This window comes from Neodiprion pinetum, chromosome 3 (genome assembly GCF_021155775.2).
Source record: "Neodiprion pinetum isolate iyNeoPine1 chromosome 3, iyNeoPine1.2, whole genome shotgun sequence".
NCBI classification, from domain to species: Eukaryota; Metazoa; Arthropoda; class Insecta; order Hymenoptera; family Diprionidae; genus Neodiprion; species Neodiprion pinetum.
Window position 1 is genome coordinate 42150422 of NC_060234.1, and position 27818 is coordinate 42178239.

The window sequence follows — 27818 nt, forward strand, 5'->3', positions numbered from 1 at the left end:
CGGCCGGCATGCCAGTCGATCTCACGAATCCGTTACTGTTCCCACGAAAATATATACCGGATCATTCGCACGGTCCAAAGTCACTCGGGGTGACTCGAGTCACGGCATTGTAATTCGTAGAAAATCTGTCTGCTGAGATCTTGTGACTTAAGACTTACCACTTGATGGACAATTGATCACAGAGCACTGCTTCGAGTTAAAATACCGAGTTAAACTTTTAGCCGATTAAATTTCTACGTCGTTCCGTCAACGTGCGCGGGTATTTGGGGCTGCGAACGGTCCGCTACAAATGAAATGACTTAAATTTAAGAAAAATAAAACCAAACTGCAGCGATCCCTCATCAATTTGCAAGAAAGGTAAATTGATAATGCATTCTAAATTTTATGCCAGAGTACACTGTTTAAAATATTTTAATATCTACGAGTCTTCGTCTGCAGTTTTGGCAAGGTTCCAAAATTTATTTTTCGTCGCATTTAGATGATGCAAATCCATTATTTACATAAATCCATGCCACTCAAAGGTGTGAAAGAAAATTTGTTGTTTCTTTTTCGCTCCTTTCCCAGCTTCTCTGTAAATTTACGCCATATTTTCAACAGTGTATATTATATGTTACATGCGTAACATCCTTTGCCAACTTCATTACTTTGAATGTCAGCACACACATGCGCGGATTACTGATTTAACTAACACACACACTCACTACGTAAAGCCTTAGTATCAATTTCAGCCTACGCCTAATTTACTTTTAGGGTTTTTGTCGGTTATAAGTTTTTCTTGTTTAGTGTTAACAAGTATCCAATTCTAGATTTTTAAAACGATACATCTTACTCGTAGATATTTTATATACGATTTCAGATGTCATTATACTCCAGTGATAAAAGTTTAACGTAAGTTAGTTTTCTTCAAACTAATTTCACATCAAGCGAAAAAATTTGGTAATTTTACAATTATCTGTTGTGCACGAATTTGAAAATACAAACTTGAAGAAACTCGAATATATTTTACACAATTCTTTGCGTACGAAATCTCAAAGAAATCTTTCCTGTGGATTATATAGCTTTGCTTCGGATCGTATAACAGTTGTTAAATTAATAAAATACTTTGTAAAATTACTTTTGAAATCCATAAAAATATTGAGTTACGTCTACCATTAATGACATCGATAATTAAATTTATTACTACATACAATCGGATAACATCTGATTGGGGAATTAAAAAAAAAAAAAAATGAATAAAGAAAAGTATTCAAAGCTCGGTTATAAAGAGTGACGAGCTGCTTTGAGTGCCCAAATTGTATTCAGCATTGATCAAAACGATTCTACCTTTTCGACGAAAAGTCATTACGTATGCGAAATGCGTGAAATGAAATTATTGGGAAACACCTCAACCAGGTCAAAGGTACAAGTTAACTTTCAAGTTTGCACCGATTATCAAAGGAGCAATAAGCTGAGGAAATAATTGGCAGAATTTGAGTGTGAAATGCGAAAATGCTGGAGTGAAGTTTTCCTACAATCTTACGAAATTAACGCAGTACCTTCGGCGTATCTTAAGCCGTCCGGAATTGCTCATTCTATCCCCTTGAAGGGATTCTTAAGGTCCCGTATACCTTGAAAGACTTTTTTCACGAGTTGGCAATTCGCAAGTCCTCTCATTTTGATCAATTAAAAGTTCGGCTTTACGCAAAAGTCTCTCAGCTCTCAAAGATAACCGAACTCGGAGAGTACAGAACAAGCAATTAATCCGAATATGTCGCCCTCGGGGAAAGCTAAACTGTCAAATAGATTGCTTGACAATTTTACTCATACATTCAATAAAGGTGAACCCGACAATTTCCATAGTCGTGTAAATTTTCTGATCCTCTGCCATTCAAGCACTACGTTTTCCGTAATTACCTACTTTACGAAACTCAGGATCCAGCTCTATGAGACGATAACCGTCGAGCGACTTTCTTCAAGTTCTTGTATATTTGTACTTGAAACTTGCACAAGAATGGCGTCCGAGATTTTTCATACGATCCGGCCTTTGTAACATACGTGTTTATTTTCTTGTTGACGAGTGCGTTTCAGAAGGTAAAGAAGAGGAATTTAAAAAATCTTGAAAAAAATGTGAGAGCAATTTTCCTCCTCCTCACACGTCATCTCATACTCTCTGTCTCTCTCTTCCTCTCTGGCCTTCTCTTTGCGCTCGACCTCGTGATCTTCGTCTCTTCTATTAGAAATTCCACAAAACGTGGTGACTTCTAGCTCCTAGCTCGTTTCGCATCTGATGGAACGTAGAATCGTGTCGCAGTCACACGTGTCTCGCATAATTGATCAGTCCTTCGTCCTTGTTAGTGAATCAAGTCACGTCTAGAAGTTATGGGAAATAGGGATTGACAAGCAAGAAAGAAAAAAAAAAAATCACGTCTATTCTCACCCTAAATCGCATTCGAGAACCAATTGGCAATAAATACAAGGCGTATGCAAAAGGAAGGAGGAATTACGACTTGGAACGTCGTAAATTGGAGAGAAGTGACACCCTCTGCACTCTTCCACAATATGGCGCCACATGTTATTGAACCATTATGACGTCAGAATACATGTCGATACCGGGAACTGCCTGGCTGTTATTTATACTATTGAAAAAATTCAATACTCTACAAAATTTCCCAGTCCTGCTTACCATCCTTGCTTCATAAGAAGCAATTTAAAATCTCATAACATGGGAATGCGATGCTGGAGGCTATTTTTTTTATCTCTTTCTGGACCTGTCGCAGAATGAATGCCGGTATTTTTTACCGATAAGAGATCGTACCGATTGTAAGTCGATCGATCGACGGAAATCGGTTAGTAAATAAGGCAGGAAACCTTTTTATTTTGGTTTTTAATCTCATCCTGCCTTTCGTTAAGAGATTTTAAATTTGCATTCAATCGTTTGATCATTGTGTCTCAGATGTAAACCGTCTGCAAAGTTATCCAAGGATTCCTGTAACGAACGGGAAACGTTGAGGGGAAAAAAAAACTTAATTATCCTTAGAATTCTTGACACGCGATTGGGCATAATGCAGAGCTTTTGTAGATGGTTCGATAACGTGTGTCCGGGTTTGAAGAATTTTTTTTATGAGATTTAATTCAGGGACCGTCGCTATTGAAGTTTCACATCATTGTTAGGTTCGCCGTGTGCTCATATTGTTGGGATATTTGACACGAGGGTCGAAGGGTGCCAGTGTTGATGAAAAGAACGTTCGGCACCTTCGAATTACAGAACCGACCTCGCACCGTTTTTTGAAGGTTGCAACGCCTTTTAGCACGAACGAAAGGCCTGCGTTGAGAGACCTGTATCATAATATTTATCATCGTTGTTGGTGCGATTTCAAGAAAGTTGGAAACGTTTGAGTAATCGAAAACGGGTCCAAAGACAGTTGTCACATGCCGTTCGTCATTTATGTAACAGATGGGACGTTTCCGTCTACATCTCACATCGTATAAAACATGTCAGACACTTGGGGGTTTTTTTTTCTTCCGACGGTATCGGAGCGGACAATCTTTCACGTCGTCTTCGCGTATCTTTCACGCGCAGATCAGGCCTGAATCAAGAAGGAACAGAAAGTCATTGACTGGAGATCTTCTTCACTTTGAAGCTGAGCAATGGATTTTATTTCCACGAAAATTATGAATACTCATTGTGTGCCTCGGCTGGAAAAAAATAACTTTCGTAGAAAAAGTACAATTAAACCAGACGCCACTTTTCAAACTGAAGAACAGCACGAGTCGAGACGAAGGCTGCTTAAGGACTCTTGAGACGGTGGGCTCAGGATTCTAAGGCGAGAAATTCATGGAAATGTTTTACCAAATGGAACACCAATGGTAGCGATTCGGTTGATACGATGTTAATTGACCTGTGCGATTGTGAATTACTACTTACTGCGTTGAATGTTGTTTCGTCTAATTGCGACATTGGAGACAAAAAAATATCTTCAAACGTGAAATCATACGAGAAACACGGGGATGCAAATAATTACTGCTAGTCAAAGAAGCCAGCAATCATCCGGCCGTGTAGACGAGACCAACTATGAAATTAACAACATCATTGCGAGGACAATTTTATCTTGACATTTGACAATCTTGTTCTGCTGAACCTTTCAACTCGCTTTTAACCACGATGGTCGTGGACTAAACCTTGACATACGAAAGAGCAGTGAAAGAGCAACAAGCGTGGAAGCGTAAGTGAATCCAGGCTTTGGAACTAGGAGATTTATTGCGCATAAATACGACTTTGCATCCGGGATGAGCGGCTCAATTTCAATCGCTGACAACGCAATTAACCCGTTGATTGAATACGACGCATAAAACGGGGTGAAAGTGTTGTCATAATCAATCATATACGCTCTTCAAGTAGAATCACACAGAGATTTGTACGTAATTAGAGGAGACGACCAGGTTGAATTGTTGGTCGATGTCAACTGCGACTGAAAACCATTAGAAACCACTCGCGTGGATTGTTTTTGGACATCGACACTCAACAACTAAAACTTTGACCTCTTTGCTTCGCAATCATTTTGCATCAGTCATTGGAAATTCATACGATTTTTAAAACGTAATATTTAAACGGAATAATACATGCATAATGTAAAGATTTATTCAACGACTCTGTATTTATCTATACGTCGACCAATTTTCCGGCCGAACCTTCCAAGCTTTTGAAATAACGAGTCGATTCCACGTGATAACGAAAGTCGGACAAGAATAACACATCCCCAAAATACCGAGAAGGATTGGCAAGGTTGGCGAACGATATTGTAAAGGCGGATGTTCTGATTAATGTTGTTTGAGCTATTCGTTACACCACGCCTAATAAATTCCTAACATAAATTGCAATCCGTTTTCGCGTTTAGTGGAACTTTCTGATTTGGTTAAACGGATTAAAACTCAACCGTTTCGGATTTTGTTGGGGGGTAAAAATTGCCCCTCGGAGCGTTACCTTATTTTAGTGTTTATTCGAATACATCGTTTCACTGAAAAACCCGATATTGTTTCTGGTTTGTTACACCAAACAGCACGAAGAAGAAAGCAGTGTAATAAAACTAACGTTTATGATTTCAGAAAGCATTCGCCGTGTCGAGACGAGAAAATGAGGCAGAAAAGTGATTGAGATGAGGATTCGACGGTGCTTCGAAAGTTACTCAAACGGTCCACTAAGCCCGTTGACGCACGGCTAAGTCAACGACATGAGTGATAAAATCGACAAATGGAATCTCACCCAACTCCGTGACTGAAATCCAAAAACACCGTTAGAAATCAAAGAGTAAATATTTTTTTTATCTCAAACCGAATCACGATGCAACGAATTGAAATGACGCCAGGCCTGCTTGTGAATGGCTTGCAGAAAAGTGGAGAGACTTGCCTCGATCGATGAGAGGATCCCGATTTCTCCGCAAAGCTGAACGAGACTTGTTAAATAGTCGAGTATTAAGACCGAGAATTCGCAACATGGACGATTCAGGCATGCCGGTGTTCGACGGCTTCGATATTAACGAAAACGAAACTGCCGACGACAGCAACAATTCCCTCAAGATGGACGAGGTGAATGCAATTCTCAGCGACTTCTACAACAATCTTAACAGCGAGACCAACTATCTTCTCATCACCCTCTACGTTCCCGTCATCGTCCTCGCCGTCACGGCCAACATCCTCGTCATCGTGGTCGTCCTCAAGTACCACTACATGCGGAGGTGAGTGTCGTATTTCCTACGCTACAAACCGATACCTCTTGATTACGGACAGTTTTGGTTATTATACAAACTGCGGACACCGTGGAAATCTTGCAAAATTTGACAAACAATCTTAGGATTAAGGATGTGCCGGGTATACATTCTGAACGAAAATTCAGTCTCGTTGACAATATTGAATACTTTGTGATAAGATGAGAATCGGAAAAAAATCATACCGCAATAAAGACGATAAGAAAACTAAATTTGAATAATACCGATGCTCAAAAGTTATCAACGAATTGTTTCAACAAAACGTTGTGTAACGAATTTTGGGGGGTTTTTTTCTTGATGTCGTGTGAAATGAATTCGTTGATTTTTCTGAACATACATGAATTTTTCATGAATTTTCTCATTATTTTGAAATTTCCGTTTTCGAAAATTCGTAAAGGCTGTATTCACGAAACTGTTTGTTCAATGCCCCGGAAACTTGTTAAATGTACAACGTTTTTACGAAAACATATCCAAAATTGACAATTTTTCCTCCATTTATTAAAACCTAAAATTTTCGAGAACGGAAACTTCAAAATAATGAGAAAATTCTTTAAAAATTCGTGTGTTTTCAGAAGAATCAACGAATTCATTCCACACGGCATCCAAAAAAAACCAAAAATTTGTTTCACAACGTTTTGTTGAAACAATTCGTTGGTAACTTTTGGGCATCGCTATTGTACGAAATTAATTTTCTTATCGTCTTTATTGTGGTTGATTTTTACCGCTTTTTATCTTGTCACAAAGTGTTCCATATCGTCGACAAGACTCACTTTTTGCTGAGAATCCTTAAGTTTTGCAACAAAAATAATCAAGGTAATTATTGTAATTTATGTGGGAATTTCATTGCCGGGTGGTCGAAAATTTCTACAGCGACGAGGGTAATCAGTCGTTCCCAGATGAGTAAAGTTCGAATTTTATCGTACCATTCTTCTATCCCGAGTATAATAACTCGTAGATACAGATACCCCTTAGATAATAGATACATACCTAGTTGCGATACGCTAAGTTAAGCTTTTGAAACACGGTGCTGGTTGATACCATGATATTTTTCCTCACCAAACGATAATTACAAAGCTCTGCCGAACCAGAGGCCAGCAATTATTATGGTTTAATTAACGGAGGCGGGTTTAAGTTCAGCTTCGATCTTCTCGGCAGCTTTCATTGCTGCTATGACGTACATTCTGTACCCTTCATCTTCACATTGGAACAACTTTAATAAGAGCTTAGAGAGTAAATAATGTATGATTTATTTTATTCGATCGGATATAGTCGTGTATTACTTTTAACAACCGTTGATTCTCCTCCGACTTCGCCCAACACACGGTACCCAAAAAGCAAAGACACGGATCCCGTGAACCGAAATTGCAGAAAAACAAACAAACTTTGAAAATCAATCTTATCCAGGCTTCCGTGATGGAGAAAAACAACAGATCATAGGTAAAACTACGGTTCCAGAGCTTATGCGCAAGTTTGTAGCACGTTTATGACTCTGGGCTCGAAATTTTTATCACCTTTCTGCCGTGTTGCGCAGGTCAGGATTATTTACCAAGAAAACAACGTGATCGTTATGATCTTTATATTTTACACCATGCGGTGCTGCAGAGTAATAAAATGATCGTGTGGCTCAACAGTCGACACCGTAGAAAAAAAAAAGAAAGAATTTATTGCACGTTCAGCATGTTGAAAAAATTATTATAATCGTCGTGAACTGTTTCCAGACTAGTTTTTAAGATTTCATTTCACTCACGACTGACAACAAGGCCTTAATTATCACGGTTAGGCTTCCTTAGACATTAATAATCGAACATCCTCAACCCAAGCTTTGCTTCTGTTTTCGAGTTCCTTTGCCAAAGTTTTTCCTTTGTTTTGGCATCCTTTCTTCCCCATCGTTTTGCAATTAGTGACTCTAGTCCGAAATTTCCTCTCAAATTTATCAGGAAACTTTTAATTGACACTTTGTGCTGTAGCAATTAATCGTAGGTCACATTGAGCTGCAAGAGGGTATTTTGCGTCTGTATAGGTCGGGCATGTGCGTACAATTGACGAGAGAATATTTGTTGCTTTCTAACTTATAGTGAACAGAATTTGCCCTCTAATATTTCGCGCTGTTGGCGCAGTACGTAGTTTACACCGAGGTATCCAAACATTTATACTTCCTAAGCCACATCCAACGGCTCAAAAGTATTTCTAAGTCGAAACGTTTCTAAGCGACGCGACGCGTTGTTACCCATGTTTTTTATTTTTCATCACCCGCTGATGTTTCATCGGTAAATCAAAAAAAAAAAAGGAAACTTTGACACGTGGTGTGTCACAAATAGCCTGTCAAAAACACGAATTGCGGGGATGCACGGCGACGACGACTCAAATATTCTATTTCCAGCATGCGGGTGAGTGGAAAAAACGAAATCTGTGTCAGATATCTTCTTTATCGGCAGTGCTGATTCGTATAAACGTTGATAAAATCGCTGCACCGCAACCATAGGCACAATGCATTGTGATTGGCCAGTGTCTATACGCATCAGCACGCATAGAAATTCTGGAACTCCGTTCAACCGCCGCTCACACATTATTCGAAAGATAACCCATGCGAATAGGGTTGTTACTGCTGACATGTGACACACACACACACACACACACACATGCGCGTATATGTAACCGAGTTCTGTTCTGAAATTACAGAATTGATTAGAACGACGTTGAATAATAATCGTCGAAGCCTCCCTGAGCAATTCAAGTGTTGCGCAGTTCCCATTCGGATCGGAAACGTTTGTTATTATCCGTTACAGCCTTCGCTTATTGTGAAACGTTTATGTGAATATGATTTTGATGTCATTTGAATGACAGTAAGAAGATGTTCAAATCGTAGGTGAAATGATTGGTAAACCCTACGAGAGAACTGAGAGGGATCCGACGTACGTGACGTTATGCTATCAGATTAGTTAGTGGAACAAGTCGAGCTTCTGTGCTCATTCCCGAGTCGTAAAGTGGACGTGTGTAAAGGGCATATACGTGTAACCGTACAACGGCGAAATAACTCACCTCTGAACAGCTTTCCACGAATTATCACGCGTCGTGTACAATTGAAGGCGGTGGGTTCATTAGAGAGCTTGCAACACGGTTCAGGTATAAAATATGCCTACACTGCACGCTCATTAGTCTACACTAATCACAATGAATGAATTTAGACCCATCCTTCGCGTTGCGGTTCATTAATTGTAATTTCTGCAGTGTTAAGTAGTACGCGGTAATTGGCTGACCTTAAAGCGAAAACTATTTCTGCTCAGAGATTTGACTGTAACGTATTATTCCTGATAACTGAAAAATGTGCTTTCACGCAAACCAAGAGAAACGAACAAATTTCCCCGATGTCGTTAAATTTCAATCCATACGTACGTACCACTGATTAGATTGAAATAATGAGGAGGGTTATTGAAAAATGAAAACTATCGTTGTAGAAAAAAGCAGGCGACGCTCTGACTGTGTAAAGTTCCCCAAACGGAACTCACGAACCATTCGAGATACGCCGAATTCCAACGATTTGCCCTCGCCTTTTAGTCCTGCAGGGCTCAAGCCGCACACAAACTTGGTACTCACACGGATGAACACACGAAAAAGGAAATAGCGTGCGGTATTGCCTCGTTTACGGTTCAGACGCGTACCCATTTTCGTAACTGTAAGCTCTCGGACATCGTCTTGCCGGCTGTTTATTCCGTTGATGGTGACCATCCAGTCCTACCTTTCAGTCTCTGGTACCTGAACGGCTGGCGAAATAGCTTTGGCCAGTGGATTTTACCGTTATGGAGATAGATACAAGGAAACCTGAGTCTCTGATGTACTTGGCTGCTGTTTCTGCTTATTCGATTTATCGTCAGCTTTTGGGCTGGGGTTGGAATTCCGAATTTGAAAAGTTCCGGATGCTCCGAATTCAGAATTTTTTTGTGTTGCGCAACTTGAAGTAAAGACATTAAACTTTGACCAAGCATCAATGTTTCGAACGGTCCGAAACCCGAGATTCAAATAACCGAAAGGGCAAAATTCCAAAAGGACAAAATGCCGAAAGGGCGTAACTGCGACAAAGTCAAAGTTCCGAAAGTGCAAAAATGAGAATATTTTAAAATTCGAAACATCCAAATTCCGAATGATCGAAGATTTTCAGTTCTGTGAATTTCTGGCTTGGAGAAATTTCATCACTATCATCTTTTTTTGTTTTTTATTTTCGATATTTTCATGTTCGGCATCCTGCTCATTTTGATTTTCGGTTTTTCTGATTTTTTACACCCACTCGTTAAGTAAACTACGCATCGTGAGTATATTTTAATTTCCGGAATTTTTCTCTATCGGAACTTTACGCATCGAAACTTTTTTCTATCGCAACTCAAATTTTCGGCACTTTTAAGCCGTCGGGTTTCCGACCATTCGAAACTATATTGTTTCTCAAAAGTTTGATTTCTTTACTTCAAGTTTCGTCACCAAATAATTCGGAATTAGACGTTTTCGGAACTTTTCAAATTCGGAACTTCAACTCCGCTCCAGCTTTCCCGAATAAGGGAGCGTTCAAATATTATGTAACATTATTTGAGGGACGGGGGAGGGGATAGGAGGTAGGAGTCAAGGTTATGTCAATGTTACATAGCCCCTAATTCTAACTGGCTAATTGCTATAATTCCACGGTCATCGCATCTATCGTGATTCGGCGTTTCAAAATTCTGGTTGGTATAATCCGGTGGTCAGTGACGTTCATCGATGGGTATAGATATTACGTATAAAGCCCACGTCGAACGCTGTTCGTAGGTACGAAAATAGCTTCAGCTTGATGCGAATATCAGAATTTTTTAGATCCTACAATTAGTTGGCGTCGGCATTCGTAAATCCGTTGTCGGTGATTAAAATATCCATATCCAGTAACTGCAACGCTACTTTGACTAAGAGCTGTTACGTGTAACTCATAATTATCGACGAGAAGTTTGTAGCTGCATTATTTTAAACAAACATCAAAATGACGGCGATTCTGCCCATAACGGGTTCGGTAAATTGTCAATCAAGTTTGCCCCTGCAAATATCCGAACGAACTTAGATTCACCGATAACTTTCGATGACTTGGAAATTTTTTTGGACGTGTACTTAATTGTTGCTTTCTGTTTCAGGTACTGTCCTGATTTTTCAAGGTATTGTGAATAGGCGTGATTTCGTTTGACCGTTGTATTCGATTGAGTTTTGAATTTTTTTTTTCTTTAACGTCTCCGAAAGATTATCCATTCACATCAGGTACATACTAATTTAACAACTCTCGCATCGCGACTAATCGTGCAACAGTCTTTGATTTGACTAATAGTAATATGCATCGAGTAATAACCAAGAACTTTATTTGTCAGTTATAAAGTTTGTTTTTGTCGTTTTTACGTTGACAAATAAGTCGTGAAATTTTTGGTTGAAAGCTGGCATGGGTGTCTGTTCGGAGGAAAAAGGAAAACGTTTTCACCAAGATGTGATGGACTTTATCGTTTTTAACGTTATCAGGGGCGGTATAACGAGAGGATGGTGGGAGATGACGTTTTGGGTTTGATACGAGAAAGTTCATACGAAAATAGAAGAGGTACGAGAAATATTTATTTTTAAACTCTGTTTATCAATTCTTTTACATTTCCGATTTATTATTAATTATTACTTTTGAATAAAAGTGATTTAAATGCAAAACTGAAGTTTGTTTAGTAATTATTTACAGTAAACGTTCGAGAAAATAGGTAATTTTTCTTAGAATCCGAAATATTCTTCTGGTTTCTACAAAAACAAACTTTATCTAATAAAACTATTTTTTCATTTATTAGTTACGTAGAAGAAATCTAAATTTGCCATCTAGAACTCAAATTGAAAATTCGTGTTGACCGGTCTTTTTCGTCTCATTATCACTTAGTACTTATGGTTACTGAATCATAGCAGTCTCAATTAGAACGAACGTAACTGATTGACCTCGCTATCTACCGAAGAAATATTATTATTGTATAAGAATGAAAACATCCTATTGGTCGATACTAGAGGCGATATACCGTATGACGTGAATTTAATTATCCACGTTGAAGGTGTGAAAACACCAACTATGATTGACGTAAAAAAAAAAAAAAATTGCAATTGTTTTCTGCGCAATCCCTTCAGACGTGATTATTATACACGCATCGCTTCGATCTTTACTCAACACATCCAGATATCACAGTAAAATATTATCGAACGCATAACGTGAAATACCTATTCCATTTGTTTTCGTAGCGATAAATAAATCTAGGGGTAACGAAATGTGTTTGCTTTCCATTTGAGATACCTTAAATAAACGTTCAAAAATCCATACCAACGGTCGGGTTTATTTTTAGTGTGTAAATTATAGCTGTCTTACTTTCATTTGTACGCATATCAATTGAAACACGCGTTAATCCACAAGTCTATTACCGGGAACGTGTCACTGGCCTCCACTAATATCCCGAAGGAAATTATCCCGAGGGAAATGCAATCGTTCGCAGCATCTACTCGATAGATCCTTTGTTCGCAGGTCGTTACTACTCCAACCATATTCCCTTGAAATAAGTATAAGTATATGGTGGCAATAAACAACTCCTTACTTAAACTCACATATTTTGTCAAATGAGTTAAACTATACCGTATATTTTTCCCCGTTATTCTACTAAATTCTGACAGGACGTCGCCTTCACTTATCGTTAAACGAAATTTGGTGAGGGTATTGGGAATGAGTTTGCGGAAGGACTAATGGCCTTGTTCCGGGGTTGATTATAAATGACCATTAGTCTTGGAATAAGCCTGGAAACACGTGAGGTTAATCCATAACCATTATCCGTAGCGTGAGAAAATATGTGTACATGTGCGTGTGTAGATGTGGCTTGGTTCTATTCGTGTCAGTTGTCATGTTTGTGGAATATTTCCGCCTGCCTGGTCTGCTAGATTAACATTTCCCGCATGCCTTTGGGAGAGAAAATTTCGTTTAGAAATATTTTTCTCTCGATGGCTAAAGTAGTACGAATACCTGGAGCGTAATCGAGGGATTCTTAATGGGTGACATGTGTATACATCAGCCATGGGATTGCAAAAGTTGGCATTACCCAGAGATTGATGAGAAGCGGTTTTTCGACGTATTAAACGTACCGTGCTTAAAATGAAATCTGAAATTGGGTTAAAGAGATGTTGAAATCATCAGGTTTTGCAAGTTGACGCTTTCGACTCAAACGGTTCACGAAAATGAGTGACACTTGACAAAAGAAAAGATCGACCAGTCGAAGTAAAGAAATCAATTAATGTTTCGTCAGTTTGATTTCTTTACTTGAACTTCCGCCACAAAAATATCCGACATTTGGAGCTTTCGGGATATTTTGTATTCGGAAATTCAACATCTCATCTCGCGACACAGCGGAACGAGGCTAACATTTCCTGCAGCAGATGGAACAGCCTGCGATCGATCGGCGGATGTTCTCCTAATGCTGATGTAATTATTCATCAGATATTTACCTTTCACGAAATTCTCGAAAGCTCGCCGTATTTTCTCGCCACGTTGCAGGCCTATGTCGATTGCAAAATTCATACGCCCCGAGGAACGTCTCTGGTGGATCGATGTATCATTGAATTGCATGTTTCACGCGAAATATCTCGCGGTAAAATGTTTTCTTTTTCATTTTCGGAGGATATACAGCCCCCGGGGATTCTCGGAAAAAGCACACGACACTTTACGGTTATCCAAATTTCAACCCTACGACCAAATCCATTAAGATATCACAACATTCTTGGGTTAAAAATAATATGGCTTCGCCTTGTCGACGAATGGCTCGTCTGGCCGCAGGTCAAGTTTGTTTTGAAAAAAACCCCGAGCGACTTTGAGTTTATAATTTTATTCTCATTCAACTCAATCAAGGTGAATTCTAATCCGTCCATCTGACTACCAAGTCTGCACATAACGCTTGTATAAAACAATCTATTCATAGCCTTTTGAAATGGGACACCATGTGGGTTGCACCCTGGTATTCGAACGAAACGTGAAAACATGCGATGGCTCTGTAAGAGGAGCGATCCTTTGACATTCGAGAGCTCAAGTGGAATCGGCCAAACTGCGGTTCCACCCTCGCAGACATTCCGAGTTACACGTGTTCAGGTAGTACATATGTGGCATTCTATGCGAACCCAACCAACGTCTCAGCCTCAACATTTTTTCTGCAAATATCCCAACTCTGAGACAGTAGCCTGAATTTTTTTTACATTTTTAATTCAACCGGTTAATTATTTATAAATATTGAGAGTTATTTTGACAAGGACCTTTTTTAATAATTTCGAAATATTTTCACAAATTGCAGTTTCTTTTACATACGTATCAAACCCGCGCCGAACTTTGCCGATTTATTATTTTTTAGCACATTTAATATTTTTGCTCAACTAAAGTATTGGTTGATCAGTCTGAAAATGCTTAAAAAAATTTCAAAACTTCTACTTATCACTTGGAACATTTATAGACCATTTTCGTTACGAACTTGATAAAAATAAATAAAAAAAAGTGGAAGTTTTGAGAATTTTTCGGGAATTTTCAGAGCATTCAAAGCATGTTTTCGTTGAACATAAAAATTGAAAGCGCTGCATTAAAAAAAAAAATGGAAACAAATCGGCGCATCATAGATCCGGTCTCGAAATACAGTTTCTGAGGAATTTTTGATGATGTTAAAAGAGGCCCTTTTCAAAGTCACTAAACATTTGTCAATAATTGTGCAGTTGAATAATAAATCGGAAGAAATTCAGGATACTGTTTCAAAGTTGAAACAGTTGCAGAATTTTTTTTAAACAACATCAGAAATGATAAGGGTCAGACGTGTGTCGGATTCGCATGGAATTCTCCATATATATACACACAATGTAACTCCGTACCTGTATCACATACGTTATTGGATATGGTGAATGGTATGCCTAACCGGATAATCAACCTTTTACCCAGTAATGTACAAATCTCTTGAGAGCACTGCCTTCTTCGCTGGAGAAATACTCAATTTCATTATTGCAGCATAATAAGATTTTCCTCCGAGGCTTGGGTCCCCCTCGCTGCATACACTTGAACCCAAAAGTTGCGCAATCTGCTTAAAGTTCCTCCCCGAGTCACTCCACCGAAGTTAAAGTAAGGTCGAGACAACGAAATATGGAATACAAAACCACTGTTCGCAAAATACATATACGTGTATGTTTACCTTTGTTTATACGATTTACCGCAAGCCAAATATAATAAAAAAATTTATAATCATGAAATTCATATAACCTTCAACAAGTTTCACTTCTTCGGAATTACTCATTTTTTCAGAATTGAAAATTCAAACAGCCAAGCACGAACTTACGAATCGAGTAACGTACCTGCGTAACTTTGGACTTCACGCTTTGCCACGAGAATGTTTCCAAGACTTCGTATCGGTTTCGATCAAGAGATGCCAAAAGGCAGTTTCTATTAAATTTACGGTCAGTGAAGCGATTTCTCCGACCATTTTCATCCCCGAGTCCTGTGCGTCACACGCCTTATACTCCTTTATCCAAATTCCGAACGATGCCGCAGAGAGAGAGAGAGAGAGAGGAGTTGATCAGTCTTCGAATCCAATATCATTCCATGAGTCACGGTTAGCTATTTAATTACACAGATTACCACCGACCATTTTACGACTTCTCGCTCCATCCGCAACGTGGTAACACCCTCGACGCACATATATCTATGTATATATATAGATCTGTTTACTTTCTTTCCTCAATAAGGTAAAATCAACCCGAGGTACTTAGTATCTATAGGTATACATGTTAAAGCCGTGTCCCTTGGCTCAATTTCGTGCCCAATTTTCCATCGACCTCATATTTCCCACAGGAATAGTTTTGTACAAATTAATGTTCCCAAAACATTTTATCGCAGAGTAGATCGAGTTTACAAGCATTCAGTTTCAAGTTGACAGTGTACGTTTTAAAAAACCCGGAGCTTTATTGCCGAAAATTTTTTGGTACGAGTGAATTTATGTTGAGAAGACGTGTGTACCAGGCGTACTTGTACTCTTGACCTATAATGTATCGTAAGATTGTGTTATAACACCTTATGCTCAGCCCACGCAACCCATAAAACGTGTAATATAGTAAGCGACAAAAGCGTAATAAGAGTCCACTTTCAGACGGCAATCTCGGACCACCCGACAAGTTAGACACATACCAAAAGCAATTTCCCTATATCTTTGACAAAAGAATATACACTAATAAAATTAGGAATCCAAATAACAACATTCGGGGAACGGCATGATGAGAAAAAGCATATATAATACTCTCGGCTTCAAATTGGTCGTGGTGGAATTCGGTGAAACTCGCCTCAGCAGAGTTGATGAAAGATTCCAGAATCGAGAATGGAAATAAAATATGCTCAGACCCGTCCCATCGGTCATCCGAATATGAAAAATTATCCTGACGTGCCTTATTAAATTCGAAATTACATTTTCTTCCGCCAAGATCGGACGGTAATGTGCTTATTTTTTCGGCATAAAATAATCGACGGATAATAAAAGAGGTAAACCTTCTGTTCCAGCGTGACAAACTATTTTCTGGTCAATCTCTCGGTCGCCGATTTGCTCGTTACAACGATCTGCATGCCGATAGCCGTCAGCCAAGCCGTCACCATGATATGGGTCTACGGTGAAATAATGTGCAAACTCTTCTTCTACCTTCAAGGTGAGTGTTCGAATACCCGCATACAAACCATTTATTTTCCGAGAATTCTTTTTTCTTCTTCAAAGCTTTGAGTCGATAGTTATAATCGTGGGTGAACTTTGAAAACCCCGTCAATGTTGGTGCGAAACTAATACCGCACACGTCGTTGCCACATTGTAGCCGTCAGTTGCTCCTTGGCACTCACAGTTTACAAAAGTAAAGATATTTATCGAGCAAATGGGGAACTGCGCTTCCTCAAAGTCGAGAGAGATCTTGGGATGTTTTGTTTAGAATTCATCAAGCCTTGGAAGCCTTGTACCAGCTGCGCAATTCACAAGCTGATTCGGTTATTCTGATCAATACGATTCTCTTCTCGAATTCAATACTCTCGAATAGAAATTAAATTCCCTATCAGTATTGGCTTTAATGCCTTTCGGTTTATCAAACTTTCGAAATAATTAAAAGTTCATTTATTTGGATGGCAATAAACTGCCGCTAACTCGGCTAATTGCTTCGTTTATATCCTACCTATCATCTCCATAAGAAGATAAATTCTCTACTCCGCGAGTTCCCGTTCACTTAAAAATTCAGAAAAATACAAAATTTTCCGTTCGGTAATGATTCGGCCACTTCAGGCTTGGAATAAAATTATCCACTGACTCGATGAATTTTTTCACGTGTATCTTGAAACCCTTGTTGTAACAAAATTAAAAACGGGTGATAATTGCCTCGCAGTACCTATAGCCGAAAAGCGTGATAACTTGGTGTACAGATGCGAGTTTTAATCAACACGAGTAATGCTCGGTCATAAACGGTAATCGAAAAAAGCAGCACCGAGCAGCTCGAACAATGTAATTGAGTACAGCGGGGTTAAATAAATAATTCGCGATCGCGTTCGTTTCAACAACGCTTGGCTTGGTAGTGGCGACGAGAGGTAGAATAAAATTCTACACGAATACATTATGCAGCACAGAGGCCAGTCCGTTCGTTTATCTCGAAACGCAACCGAGGCACTTTGATACATAACGAGGCATTAAAGCAGGCGGAGAGCATCACCGTTATCACAGTTCCCTTATTACTGCAGGCTATTCATCATCTCGAAGGATAATGTCAGACGTGAAAATACGTCTCGTTTGATCAGGACGATCTCATACCTCCTTAGGAACACGGGAACGTTGCGTGTAGACAGACAACAATGTACCCTTTTTCATCTCCTCCAGAATCTCCCGGCATCACGATTTACAATCGAGAGCCTGGTTTTGAGTGTACCAACCAATTTCGAGGGCAGATGTAATCCACGTTGCTACTTTGATATGAGTATTGATTAGGAACGTGGATCTGTTCCTCGATGAAGCAAGAAAGTTCTGTTCCGTTCATTGAACAGAGCTTCAAAAGTGGCTTGGAAAGTAATTAATGGAAAAAGGACAGAAATAAATCTGGGAAATGAAACGGAAAGGAACGGGAATAACAGATAATCGAGATGTTACTTAGAGCTGGCAACGTGGAATATCACTTTCCGATAAACCCCGGGGGGCGAGAAATCAATCGCTCGGGGTTTTCGTTCTCGCCTTCTTCATTTGATAAGGGTATACTATATACGCACAAAGAGGATGGGACTGGAAAATTCGTCTCTGCCAGACACATCTTATATCTATTGAAAACTACTTATTTTTTTCGATTCCAGAGACAGACATCGTCTGGGGTATCTTTGGCCAGGATTAAGTTGTTCGCACCACGGAGTGCGAAAAAATATCGGCCAGATATCGCGTGCCATATACGCATCACAAACAGTGCTAGAGAAGCGTGGTATTCCGAAATAACCTGTCGACCCGCGTCCCGTCTCCACTTAAATTTAAATCAAATCGTAAACGGAGCCTTTACTTTCTCTTCGACAACGCTTCGTAAAAGTATGGAAATCGGCAACATAGGTGTTCGTTTCTTTCGAAACCGAATATTTCTGCCTATATGGACGGAGTGACAACGGTTTTAAATCGCGCTTCCGACTATTTGCAACGTTTTACACCGCTGAGAACGATGGGGCAGTAAGATTTTATCTTCCGGTGACAAGAGGCTCTCGTAAGCCGAAAACGTAAGCCCATTGATATCATCAATCTTTGAGCATCCTCCCGGATCCGGGAGGCTTACCACGACCGGTAAGGACGAAATCAGGCTGCCCTAATAGATGAATAACATTAGCGTGATATCGGGGTAAAAGCGTTTAATGGATTACCGTCACGTCAAATAAATTACAAAATTCTACCCGAAGGAGGAATGTATTTCAAGGCAATCGCGTACCGGGTCAGAGAAGATTAATGCTTTGTACAATATCATTCGTCCAATACCGTATCTTGTTTTTACAAGTGCCGTGCCACCCGCATGAATGATTTAATCTCCCGCAGAAAATATCGCAGAGCAATTACTCCGTTACACCATTCCAATAAGCGGGAAATAATTCTCTGAAAAAAACATACCTGCTGTAAAGAGGCAAGATAAAACACCAAGCTTCTGGATTATCGTCCGATCACTTGGATACGGTACGATAAATCAATACTATTGATTAAAGTATGAGTATCCTCATACATAAATTACCATCGTGCTAAGAACGCGTGAAGATTTTAAGATTTTTAGATTCTGATACAGACTAATGTAAGTGTACCACTTACCAACCCTGTTCCAATTACTGACCCTTTATGATTGTATCTGATTGATCCTTGGTTCTAAAATTATCAAAAAATAAATTTTCAGCGTCTAAACCTCTGGCAATTGGTTACATTCATCGCAAAGTTTACAATTTGTGCCGTCGATTCATAATTTTTTTTTAAACAAAAGGGTCAATGATTGGGTCTAAGCGTGTCAATAACTGGTACCTACTTACCTTACAGTACCGATGTGCAAGAGTGAAACAATCTTTGCAGGCGTCGCAGTGGCCGCTTCCGTTTTCACAATAACGGCGATGAGCATCGACAGGTACCTTGCAATAAGGAGTCCGATAGCCTTCAGGAGGGTCTTCAACAGACGGAGTACCATACTAGTAATCGCAGCTCTCTGGCTGGTCGCCTTGAGCATCTTTGCCCCGGTTTTACGAGCTGTGAGTTAATATCTTACTTCACACGGCACTCTTTTTATTTGGCGCATTATTTTCCCCTATAATACACTCATGACACACGATCGCCCCGTATTTGCTCCGTTGGCAGTAAACGTTGGTGAAAACTTTTCAAAAGCTGTTAACCGGTTGCCAGTATTCGCTTATCCGTTGAATATCTCAGGTGACGTTGAGCCCGATGAGTGAATTGGACAACATAACGATCGGAGGGCAACGCATTGAACACCCAACTTTTTACGTATGCTCCGAAGACTTCAAGCCACTTGGTATCCACACCCACATTTTTGGCGCCGCCTGCTTCGTTCTGGTCTACGCGATTCCCGGTAAGACCGTGTATTCAAACCAAGCGTTTACGAATCAAGTCAAGATATCTTTACTGATCACATTGATATTCAATGATGCTATTGTTATTGAATCCAAAAACCAAAGAATAATAACCGTTAAGAAGAAACGTGTGAATGGACAGGTCATCTTTTAGCACATGTGTCTTATTTCAACGGGAGATTAAGTGTAAAATCCCCCTATGACCTCCTATTGGATGTACCTAAGCGTGCAATTCAATTTTACTAATCTGTGTACTTTTTGGGAATAAAGTATTGTTATTGTTATACAAGTTTCTGGCCCTGTATAATTGCAGGGTTCATCGTGATTCTGGCGTATTCGATGATGGGCCGAACCCTATGCGCCAGAAAACCACCTTTCGATTGCGACAGTATAGAAGGCAGTGCCAGCTCACAGCAGGTAAGCTCTCATAGATAACTAACCTAGTTCCATAATTGATTATTCAAATCCATCATTACGTGCGATGGCTTAGCGAGTTTTAGGCCTGTGGTAAAGTTCACCGACATATGGGTTAGTGATAAGACACAAGGGAGTATGTTTTAAACCCATTTGATCAACTCTGCCGAGGGTCGTTCATCTCCGAATAGTACACCCATTTATTTCCCATTTCCGAAATATATATTCCGTCACTGCAGACTAGGCGACAAAATCGATCAACCTTACAGCCAAGGGTTCGTTCCGTAATCAGGGCACACTTACTCGACCACTTCCGGCTTGCATCGTTTTAATTATGCTGACGGCTGATGTACCGCCTCAAAATGAGCTTCGCTCGCATGTCGATATTCAGTACTGGAATCACGGGTGATTATATGCAAAGATTCACGGCGTAATCTCGAGCCAATAACTGTCTCACAAGTCATTTTAACGCCGATAATTTCACCATTCATTGCTAATCGATACAAACTTTAATTCCATCCCGAGCGTTTTATCCTCATTATTTATATCCACGCTACCTGTCTCCAAGCGGATGATACTAAGAGTATTAAGACCGTATGAAAAATGTATATGTATATTCCTTCGTGAAAAAACGCTGTATTATGCATCGATTTACAGAGAGTCGATAGTTCTTTTCTTTTTAATGTAAACTTCCAATTCCAACCGCGTAACGTAATCAACGTATTCATCCCCTGTTATTTATGGTATTAAATTTCTGTTTGTAAGAGAAACTCCTGGCGACTACTCGATGGTAAATTCATCCTTCAGCCTAAATATATACCGCTTAACCCTCTTGTGAATCGCTCATGACTGCGTCATTTTTTCATTAGAATGAAATACCGTTGAATAATTTTTCAAGCTAGCAATATTGAGCTTATGCGACAATTTTCCGTGTTTATCAGGGATTTCGTTTAGTCCGTGAACGACGTCGCGTTGCTTGGATCCTGCTTCTTCTGGCGGTTCTATTCGCTTTATGCTGGCTGCCATACAACGTGCTCAGACTTCTGATGGACCTCGGGGCACTTGGTAAGTAGCTGAAATTTCATTCATGGTAACGATACGACTTTCCGAATGAACGACGTTGTTTAGGGACTAAATTCAATAGGCGGGGTCTGTTCAGGTCGATTTACTTTTGCCACACTTGCCAAACATCTCAATTTTCGGAACCACGTTTCATCTCTTCCAGATTTTTTAATACACGCAATTGTTTTTGAAACGCATTTTCGAATCCCACGAAAAACGCCTACAGTTTTCATTCGAACGAGGTCAATTTATTTCCAGCTTCCTTTGTTTATCCTCCAAAGATGGGTGACGCATATGTTTATAAAAAGAACACGTAAACAGCCGTGGCTGGTGTTCAAAAATTGATAATCATACATGTATACGGACCATTCGTTCAATTACATCTATATTGGATCAAAAACCAAATCAATGTTCAATCGGAATTATTCTGTACCGAATTTAATCGAACGTTGGATCGGCTACTACATACCGATTTTAATATTCCAAAATTATACCACATATCCAATTCGAATGTTATTCTTTGATTATTCAATGGTGATTGGAGAGAAGAAAAATATCCCTATCGTTCCAAGCGGTGCTGTTACAGATGTTTAATAATAACAAATTGCTACAACCACAAGCTCGTTGGAATGCAAGTACAAAAAATTTTCCAACAATTTCAAGCTCGAATCTATAAAGTGAAATTTTTCAGCCTTGACAACACCATCGACCATAACGCGTTACGTGGGTACAAACTTTACCAGTTAACGAACAACGTGATGAAAAGCTGTTGACTTGCGCGAAACTGTCAGAACGATAACGAGACGCGCGGGGTTCACAAAAATTCCTTCACAAAGCAAGAGAATGTCGATATATTATTTAATCACGCACACTTTGTGTTTTCAGGGAGCGGTAGAAACATGTCGGACGTTTTGTCCTACTGCTTGTTCCTGGGTCATGCGAACAGCGCTCTCAACCCCATCGTCTACTGCTTCATGACGCGTAACTTCCGGCGTAGCGTCTCCGAAATATTGTTTCGCAGTCGACACGCTCTTGCCAGGCGTAAGCCTCATCGTAAAGTAAGTTTCGACTCTGGTTGCAATCGATTTTAACCTTTTAAATGTATTATATACTACGGGTATATCTAATCAGGATTGGCAAGGCGCTGGTTTTATGTACGTTAGATGATTTGATTAAACGTCTGACTGAATTATCTCATCCTTTTCTTTCTTAATTCAAGCCAATCATTGTCGACTTAACAAATGTGGGATAGAAAATTTCCCGGCGTTATTTGACATTTTTTATCCCGGTATTAGAGTTGGCTGGGCTAGGCTGGGCTGGGCGTTTGTTAAATAAACAATTATAGAAATTCTATAATACACCCAAACTATTACAAATAAGCGGATAGAATCTGACGCTGAATATGACTGCATCTGGCGACGAATTTCGATGGAATTAACAGCGACGGTTATCGTCTCAAACAAATCTGATACAGCTGTCGAGTTACACGAAACTCCCATTTCCATCTATTTATCACTACCAAAAGTAGTTACAACTAGTATAAGATAACCAGACACTCACTGGCAGACTGTTCTAATCTGTACGTGCAAAGTGTATAGTTTCCGTTGAAAATTCAGCTATCGAGACAATGGTGACGATTAATCACAGCGATACGAACAGCGACTCTACGATACAAATTCTCAAGTTCATTCTGGAAGTCTGTATAAAGTGTGCGAGCAAGGTTTTAACAATTTTTCGATCAACTCGAAAATAACGAACCACGCTGGTTTCTTATCATTTCGCACGGGCAATTAGTCTACGTAGTACGAGCCATCGCGTTTATGATCGAGACCTTATGAACACCATTTCCATGAAAATAATTTTATTTTCCTATACAAATAGCCGTAAAAACGCGGGGGGTATTTTTGGGTCGGTAGATGTTTTCACAGAAGGGGTCGGCCAGGTCAGATATAAATTTTCCCTCGTCGCACGGGTCGTTTCTCACTTTTATTGCTCTGCGGCGGAGGTTGCCAAAATTTGAAATACACGCCTGTACGCCGGTGTATATTGTGTGCTGGTCGTAGCGTACAATAGACCAGAATTCACCACTCACCACCCCCAACATGTAAAAACGTATACAGATATCGGTGCAAGCCGAACTACCATGACTAGTTCGTAATTCGAGCTTGGAATGCTGGACGACATCAATCACAGGGGTAAAAAGTAGCCGGAGATTGCAGGTGAGTGGATGAACCCAACGAGCGTTACTCTGTGAGGAAAAAAGAGGGAGAGCTAGTTTTTTTTTCCCGACTTACTCACGGCGGACTAGCGAAGACGAAGCCTTCGGATTTCCACGTTTTTTTTTTTTTTTTTTTGCCAGGTCCAAACCACATTGGACTGGAACTCTTCTCGGCAAAGAATAATACGACGTGGAAGAGGGAACTCATTTCCGGGGATTCCGGAAATCTAAACCTTCCAGACGACTACATTGCCCTCAACCCGATTGACCTTTTCACCGTAATTATAAAGTTGAGAAACTTAAAGGACCCGATCCCGACCGCTGTACAACCCAAGAATAACCCTCCAAGAGCAATATTTCCATCCAGTAGGATACGGGAACGCATGAGTTGATTGTTAAACTATTTTTCGGATCTGATCTCCCAATGAAATTCGAATAATAATAATAGTAGTAATCACTACCATCATCCGCCATGATTCGTTAGGCTTGTGCAATGCAAGGGAGGCGATGCGAACCAATATGAGAAAAGAAATTCTACACATTCGATATTATATAATAATCATCATTAGGTCTTTGTACATATTGTATAATCATTGTTGGCAAGCAATAGCAAAATCGGCTAACTGCCTATTTGCAGAGTATATATCGAGCGCTATTGTTGTCTCGCTGATTTATTTGACTAAAGGTGAGGACCATTATAAATTGTCAAAAGCCAAGCCTCTGGCGATCATCTATTATTAGAATTTAAACCCTGGGGATGTGAAGCGGACAACAAAGGGCGTAAAAACTGTCAGGGAAATACCGTCATCCGACGAACACTCCCCACTTGACGGAACGGCCGTCCCGTGATAACGGGCAAAGCGTGGGTGTCGGAGACACTGCGTCAATTTAACGCGAGCGAGAGAGCTTACGCCCCTGGACTTTCCTTCCTTCATTCCTTCCTTCCTTTCTTTCTTCCTCTCCCGACACCTGATAATCAGTCAATTATATCACGAGAAATCAGACACTGGACGGAAATATAGATTTAGCGCTAACGCTCGCAATCAAACGTATCGATGAATGCTACGATCAGTCTCTGATTGCCGTGAATGCAGATTCATTCAAGACTGTAGAAGGAATGAGTTCAATCACGCTCCAGCACGGGGTGCGGTTGAAGTTCCGATATTGAAAAGGTAGGAAAGCACCTAATTACGAATTATTTGTCGGCAAAACTTGAAGTAAAGAAGTCAAACTTCGGAGAAACAACAAAGTTTCGAATGGTCGGAAAGCCGACGGCTCAAGGTTCCGGAATGCAAGACTCAAGAAAAATCAAGTTACGTTAGAGCAAAGTTCCGAAAAGTTTGATTTCTTTACTTTAAGTTTCGCCGCCAAGAAATTCGGAATTTGACGCTTTCGGAACGTTTTCCGTCACTCGGTTTATTAATTACATACATTTACATGTACATCGTGTCACGGAAGAAATTAGACGTATTCCATTAGTGGTATTGACGTCACGAGTACAACGACCTTTACGGGTAGCGTGTTTCCGAACACACCTCGAAGCCGAACTACCGAACCTGACATCTTGTGCCGGAACGTCTCACAGCATGGCCCAATTCTCGATACCACAAACTAAACTAACGGCTTGGGGACGTACGAATGTACATATTGACCGTCACTCTTTCGCGTGACGCACCCTCCGTCCAGCTCAGTCCACCACACCTCTGTGTCGTTAGCAAAATTACTCAACATTAGTGCCCAAAGAAATTAGCCCGAGTTTATTTCGAGATATGAAGAATCTGAGCTGTGTGGGTAAAAAGCGTGTAGGTACCTATAATCGTTCTTTGTCGAAGCCCTGCCGATTAACCTTTGAGCATATAAATATGTGTGTAGTGTATAATACTGTCCATGGTCAATCAATGGGAGCGTTAAGAGTCCGAAGTGATCGTTTCAACTCACTCCAACCGTAATTGAGTCAATTTGGTGCTGTTGGAGTGGCTGTCTTGTGGTTCCAGACCACGGGGCCCGCTACGGGGACCTGCATCGGATGCAGCGGTTGCGGCGTAACCCCGGACGTCCCCTGGACAGACCCGTCAGGTCAAGAAGTCCCCCGTTGTCATCTCTGCCTGACCCAGGACCAATTCGCGGCGGGTCAGCATCGGGGGGCAACAACGAGCAGCGGATACGACACCTTCTACAGTCGGCACAATCCGCACCGGCGGTGCTACATGATGAAAGCCGTGTGCAGCCCCCAGCGTCAAGGTCGGGAGCAATGTCAAGGCCGGAAGAACCAGGAGGCCGATTCGAGCCGAGCGACGTGCCTGCAGGACTCGGGAAAAAGCTGCAGTCGGAAGACTTGCGATCGGACCGACTCGACGAGGTCAAAGATTTAAGCGCGACGGAGGCGACGGCGAAATCGGCGACGTCTACAACGATGACGAAGCCTCGATAAAACGGGATGCGTATAATGACAGGAATCTCGAGACTCCTCGCCGGACGACTCAAGGCAAGAGTATATCTTAAATATCGTCAATTGCAATCTGGTCTGGACTCATTCTCACTCTCGCACACACAACACACACGCGTCATATTGCTTGTCGTTATTGCTTTGCCGTCGAGGCGGTTATTATCGGTGAATTTATCGTATTGGTTCATCGCAACGACACGGGATTTATATCCTGACGTGAGTGATCCTGATCGTGCCGATATGTATAGACGCGGTAACGTATACCTACACCTTTTTTCACGTCCAACGCTTTTTCTCCGTCCAATTTCGTACGCCACGAATAGGTTTTATGGGAGAAAATATTAATAACGCATATCGGCTTACGAAGGCTACACAAGGCGGCGAGGTGGGACCGGGTGCTGAGCTTCGAGTACTTTAATAAACAGTAATTCATTATCGAGAAGACCAAATATTCGCACAGTATCACGATCAGTCAATGCCTTCCACACGCAACCCTTTCTTACTCTATGTACCTACACTCAATTCGCGTGACTCGGCACTAGATACAACCCTGAGGCCATGGATGTTGTTGAATGGTCCCTACACGCGAACCAATATTAATACGTACCTATTCACGTGACTACAATCATGGCGCGAGACACGCATTGTTGTATCCACAGGAACACCTTTCCTTTATGAAAGATGAATAATTCCTCGAGTAGCGAGTCAAGAGTGATGAATAGATACTTGAAAAGGTACAATATGTGGACGGTCATTTTCCAAACGTTTCTTCCCTTCGAATGCAAATTCTCGTCTCAAGAATTGATACAGTCGCATAGATGATTGAACAAGTGAACTTCATTTTACCTCCGGTGCAAGAATCTTTAATGAACTTGACACTGACGGACGGTACAACAGAAGCTTTACGTAACATGCATACAAGTGAAGATTACCTATCGCCCGTTTGCCTAGCCTCCCCAGATGCAGCCAAATAATCCTCACCCTGAAATCTGGTAAACTCTAATTTCTCGACAAGTAAGCACTTGGCTTTTTCAAATTTACACTGCAAAAAAAAAAAAAAAACTATTACTATGGTTAAACAAACGACTAATTTTAGGGTTTAATTAAAACACAGGAGAGTCGATTAATTATTGTCAATTTCTTTCCAACTCCGAATTATGCGAGAAAGTAATTGAAATGGTATATGTTGAAGATGCTGTTGGGGCATGAATCTATAATCCAAGAATCAAACCACCGTTGCAATTCGATGGTCATCTCTCTTTTCTTGTGTTCCAGAGTCTTACGTACACAAGGGTGGTGTACAGAGGTACTCAAAGATCGCTATTGTCCGTGGAAAATCAACCACCGACAAATTCTCAACCAACTGTAATCCGCAACGGTGGAGGACAAACATCTTTAACTAATGGTCCCCTGCAACGTTCCCTACCGACGCTAAGCTCTCAAAGAGTATCCTTCGACGAGAAGACAATTAAAATGTAGTGTGAACAATTTGGATCGTCTGTCTCCGGTCTAAATTACGCTCGTGTACACAGGTTTCGACATTCTCCTAGACTAGAGGGTACAGGTACACTTATTGGGGCCCTCTTTACTGGTTCATTATCATCTCCGCGACCCGACATGGATATTGAATAAATGTACCATAGAAAGAGAAGTATAGAGAATGTGCCAAAGACATTCACCCTTCAGCAAGAGTGTATGCAGGATGTTTTTTTCTTTAGAAAAAAAACGTATTATTCTTCACCTTTTTCTTGCTCATGCATTATCTCGATATTTGCATTGCGTTTAGGTCATATCCTGAACCAAAAATGAGACCAA

At 40.4% G+C, this 27818-nt stretch overlaps 1 protein-coding gene across 4 annotated transcripts; it reads left to right on the top strand.

Annotated features, from left to right (window-relative positions):
• Positions 1-27412, top strand: LOC124213714 (RYamide receptor-like). Of its 4 annotated transcripts, XM_046615278.1 has the most exons (12): positions 1-357; positions 5083-5284; positions 5366-5711; positions 10886-10906; positions 16315-16457; positions 19319-19524; positions 19703-19862; positions 20177-20280; positions 21219-21342; positions 22225-22397; positions 25552-26042; positions 27279-27412. In XM_046615278.1, the coding sequence occupies exons 3-11, from the start codon at positions 5392-5394 to the stop codon at positions 25927-25929; spliced, it is 1629 nt and encodes a 542-aa protein (XP_046471234.1). In that variant the 5' UTR covers positions 1-357; positions 5083-5284; positions 5366-5391; the 3' UTR covers positions 25930-26042; positions 27279-27412. The 4 variants fall into 4 exon arrangements, with proteins under 4 accessions (XP_046471234.1, XP_046471236.1, XP_046471235.1 ...); XM_046615280.1 differs by having other exon boundaries at positions 5083-5711; positions 19352-19524; XM_046615279.1 differs by lacking the exon at positions 10886-10906 and having other exon boundaries at positions 5083-5711.
• Positions 27413-27818: the final 406 nt, after the last annotated feature.

Coding starts and splice junctions, on each gene's coding strand:
- LOC124213714 (XM_046615278.1), top strand. CDS start 5,392: ATGAGAGGATCCCGATTTCTCCGCAAAGCTGAACGAGACTTGTTAAAT. Junction 16,458..19,318: donor ACTCTTCTTCTACCTTCAAG/GTGAGTGTTCGA, acceptor CTTACCTTACAG/TACCGATGTGCAAGAGTGAA. Junction 19,525..19,702: donor TTGCCCCGGTTTTACGAGCT/GTGAGTTAATAT, acceptor TGAATATCTCAG/GTGACGTTGAGCCCGATGAG.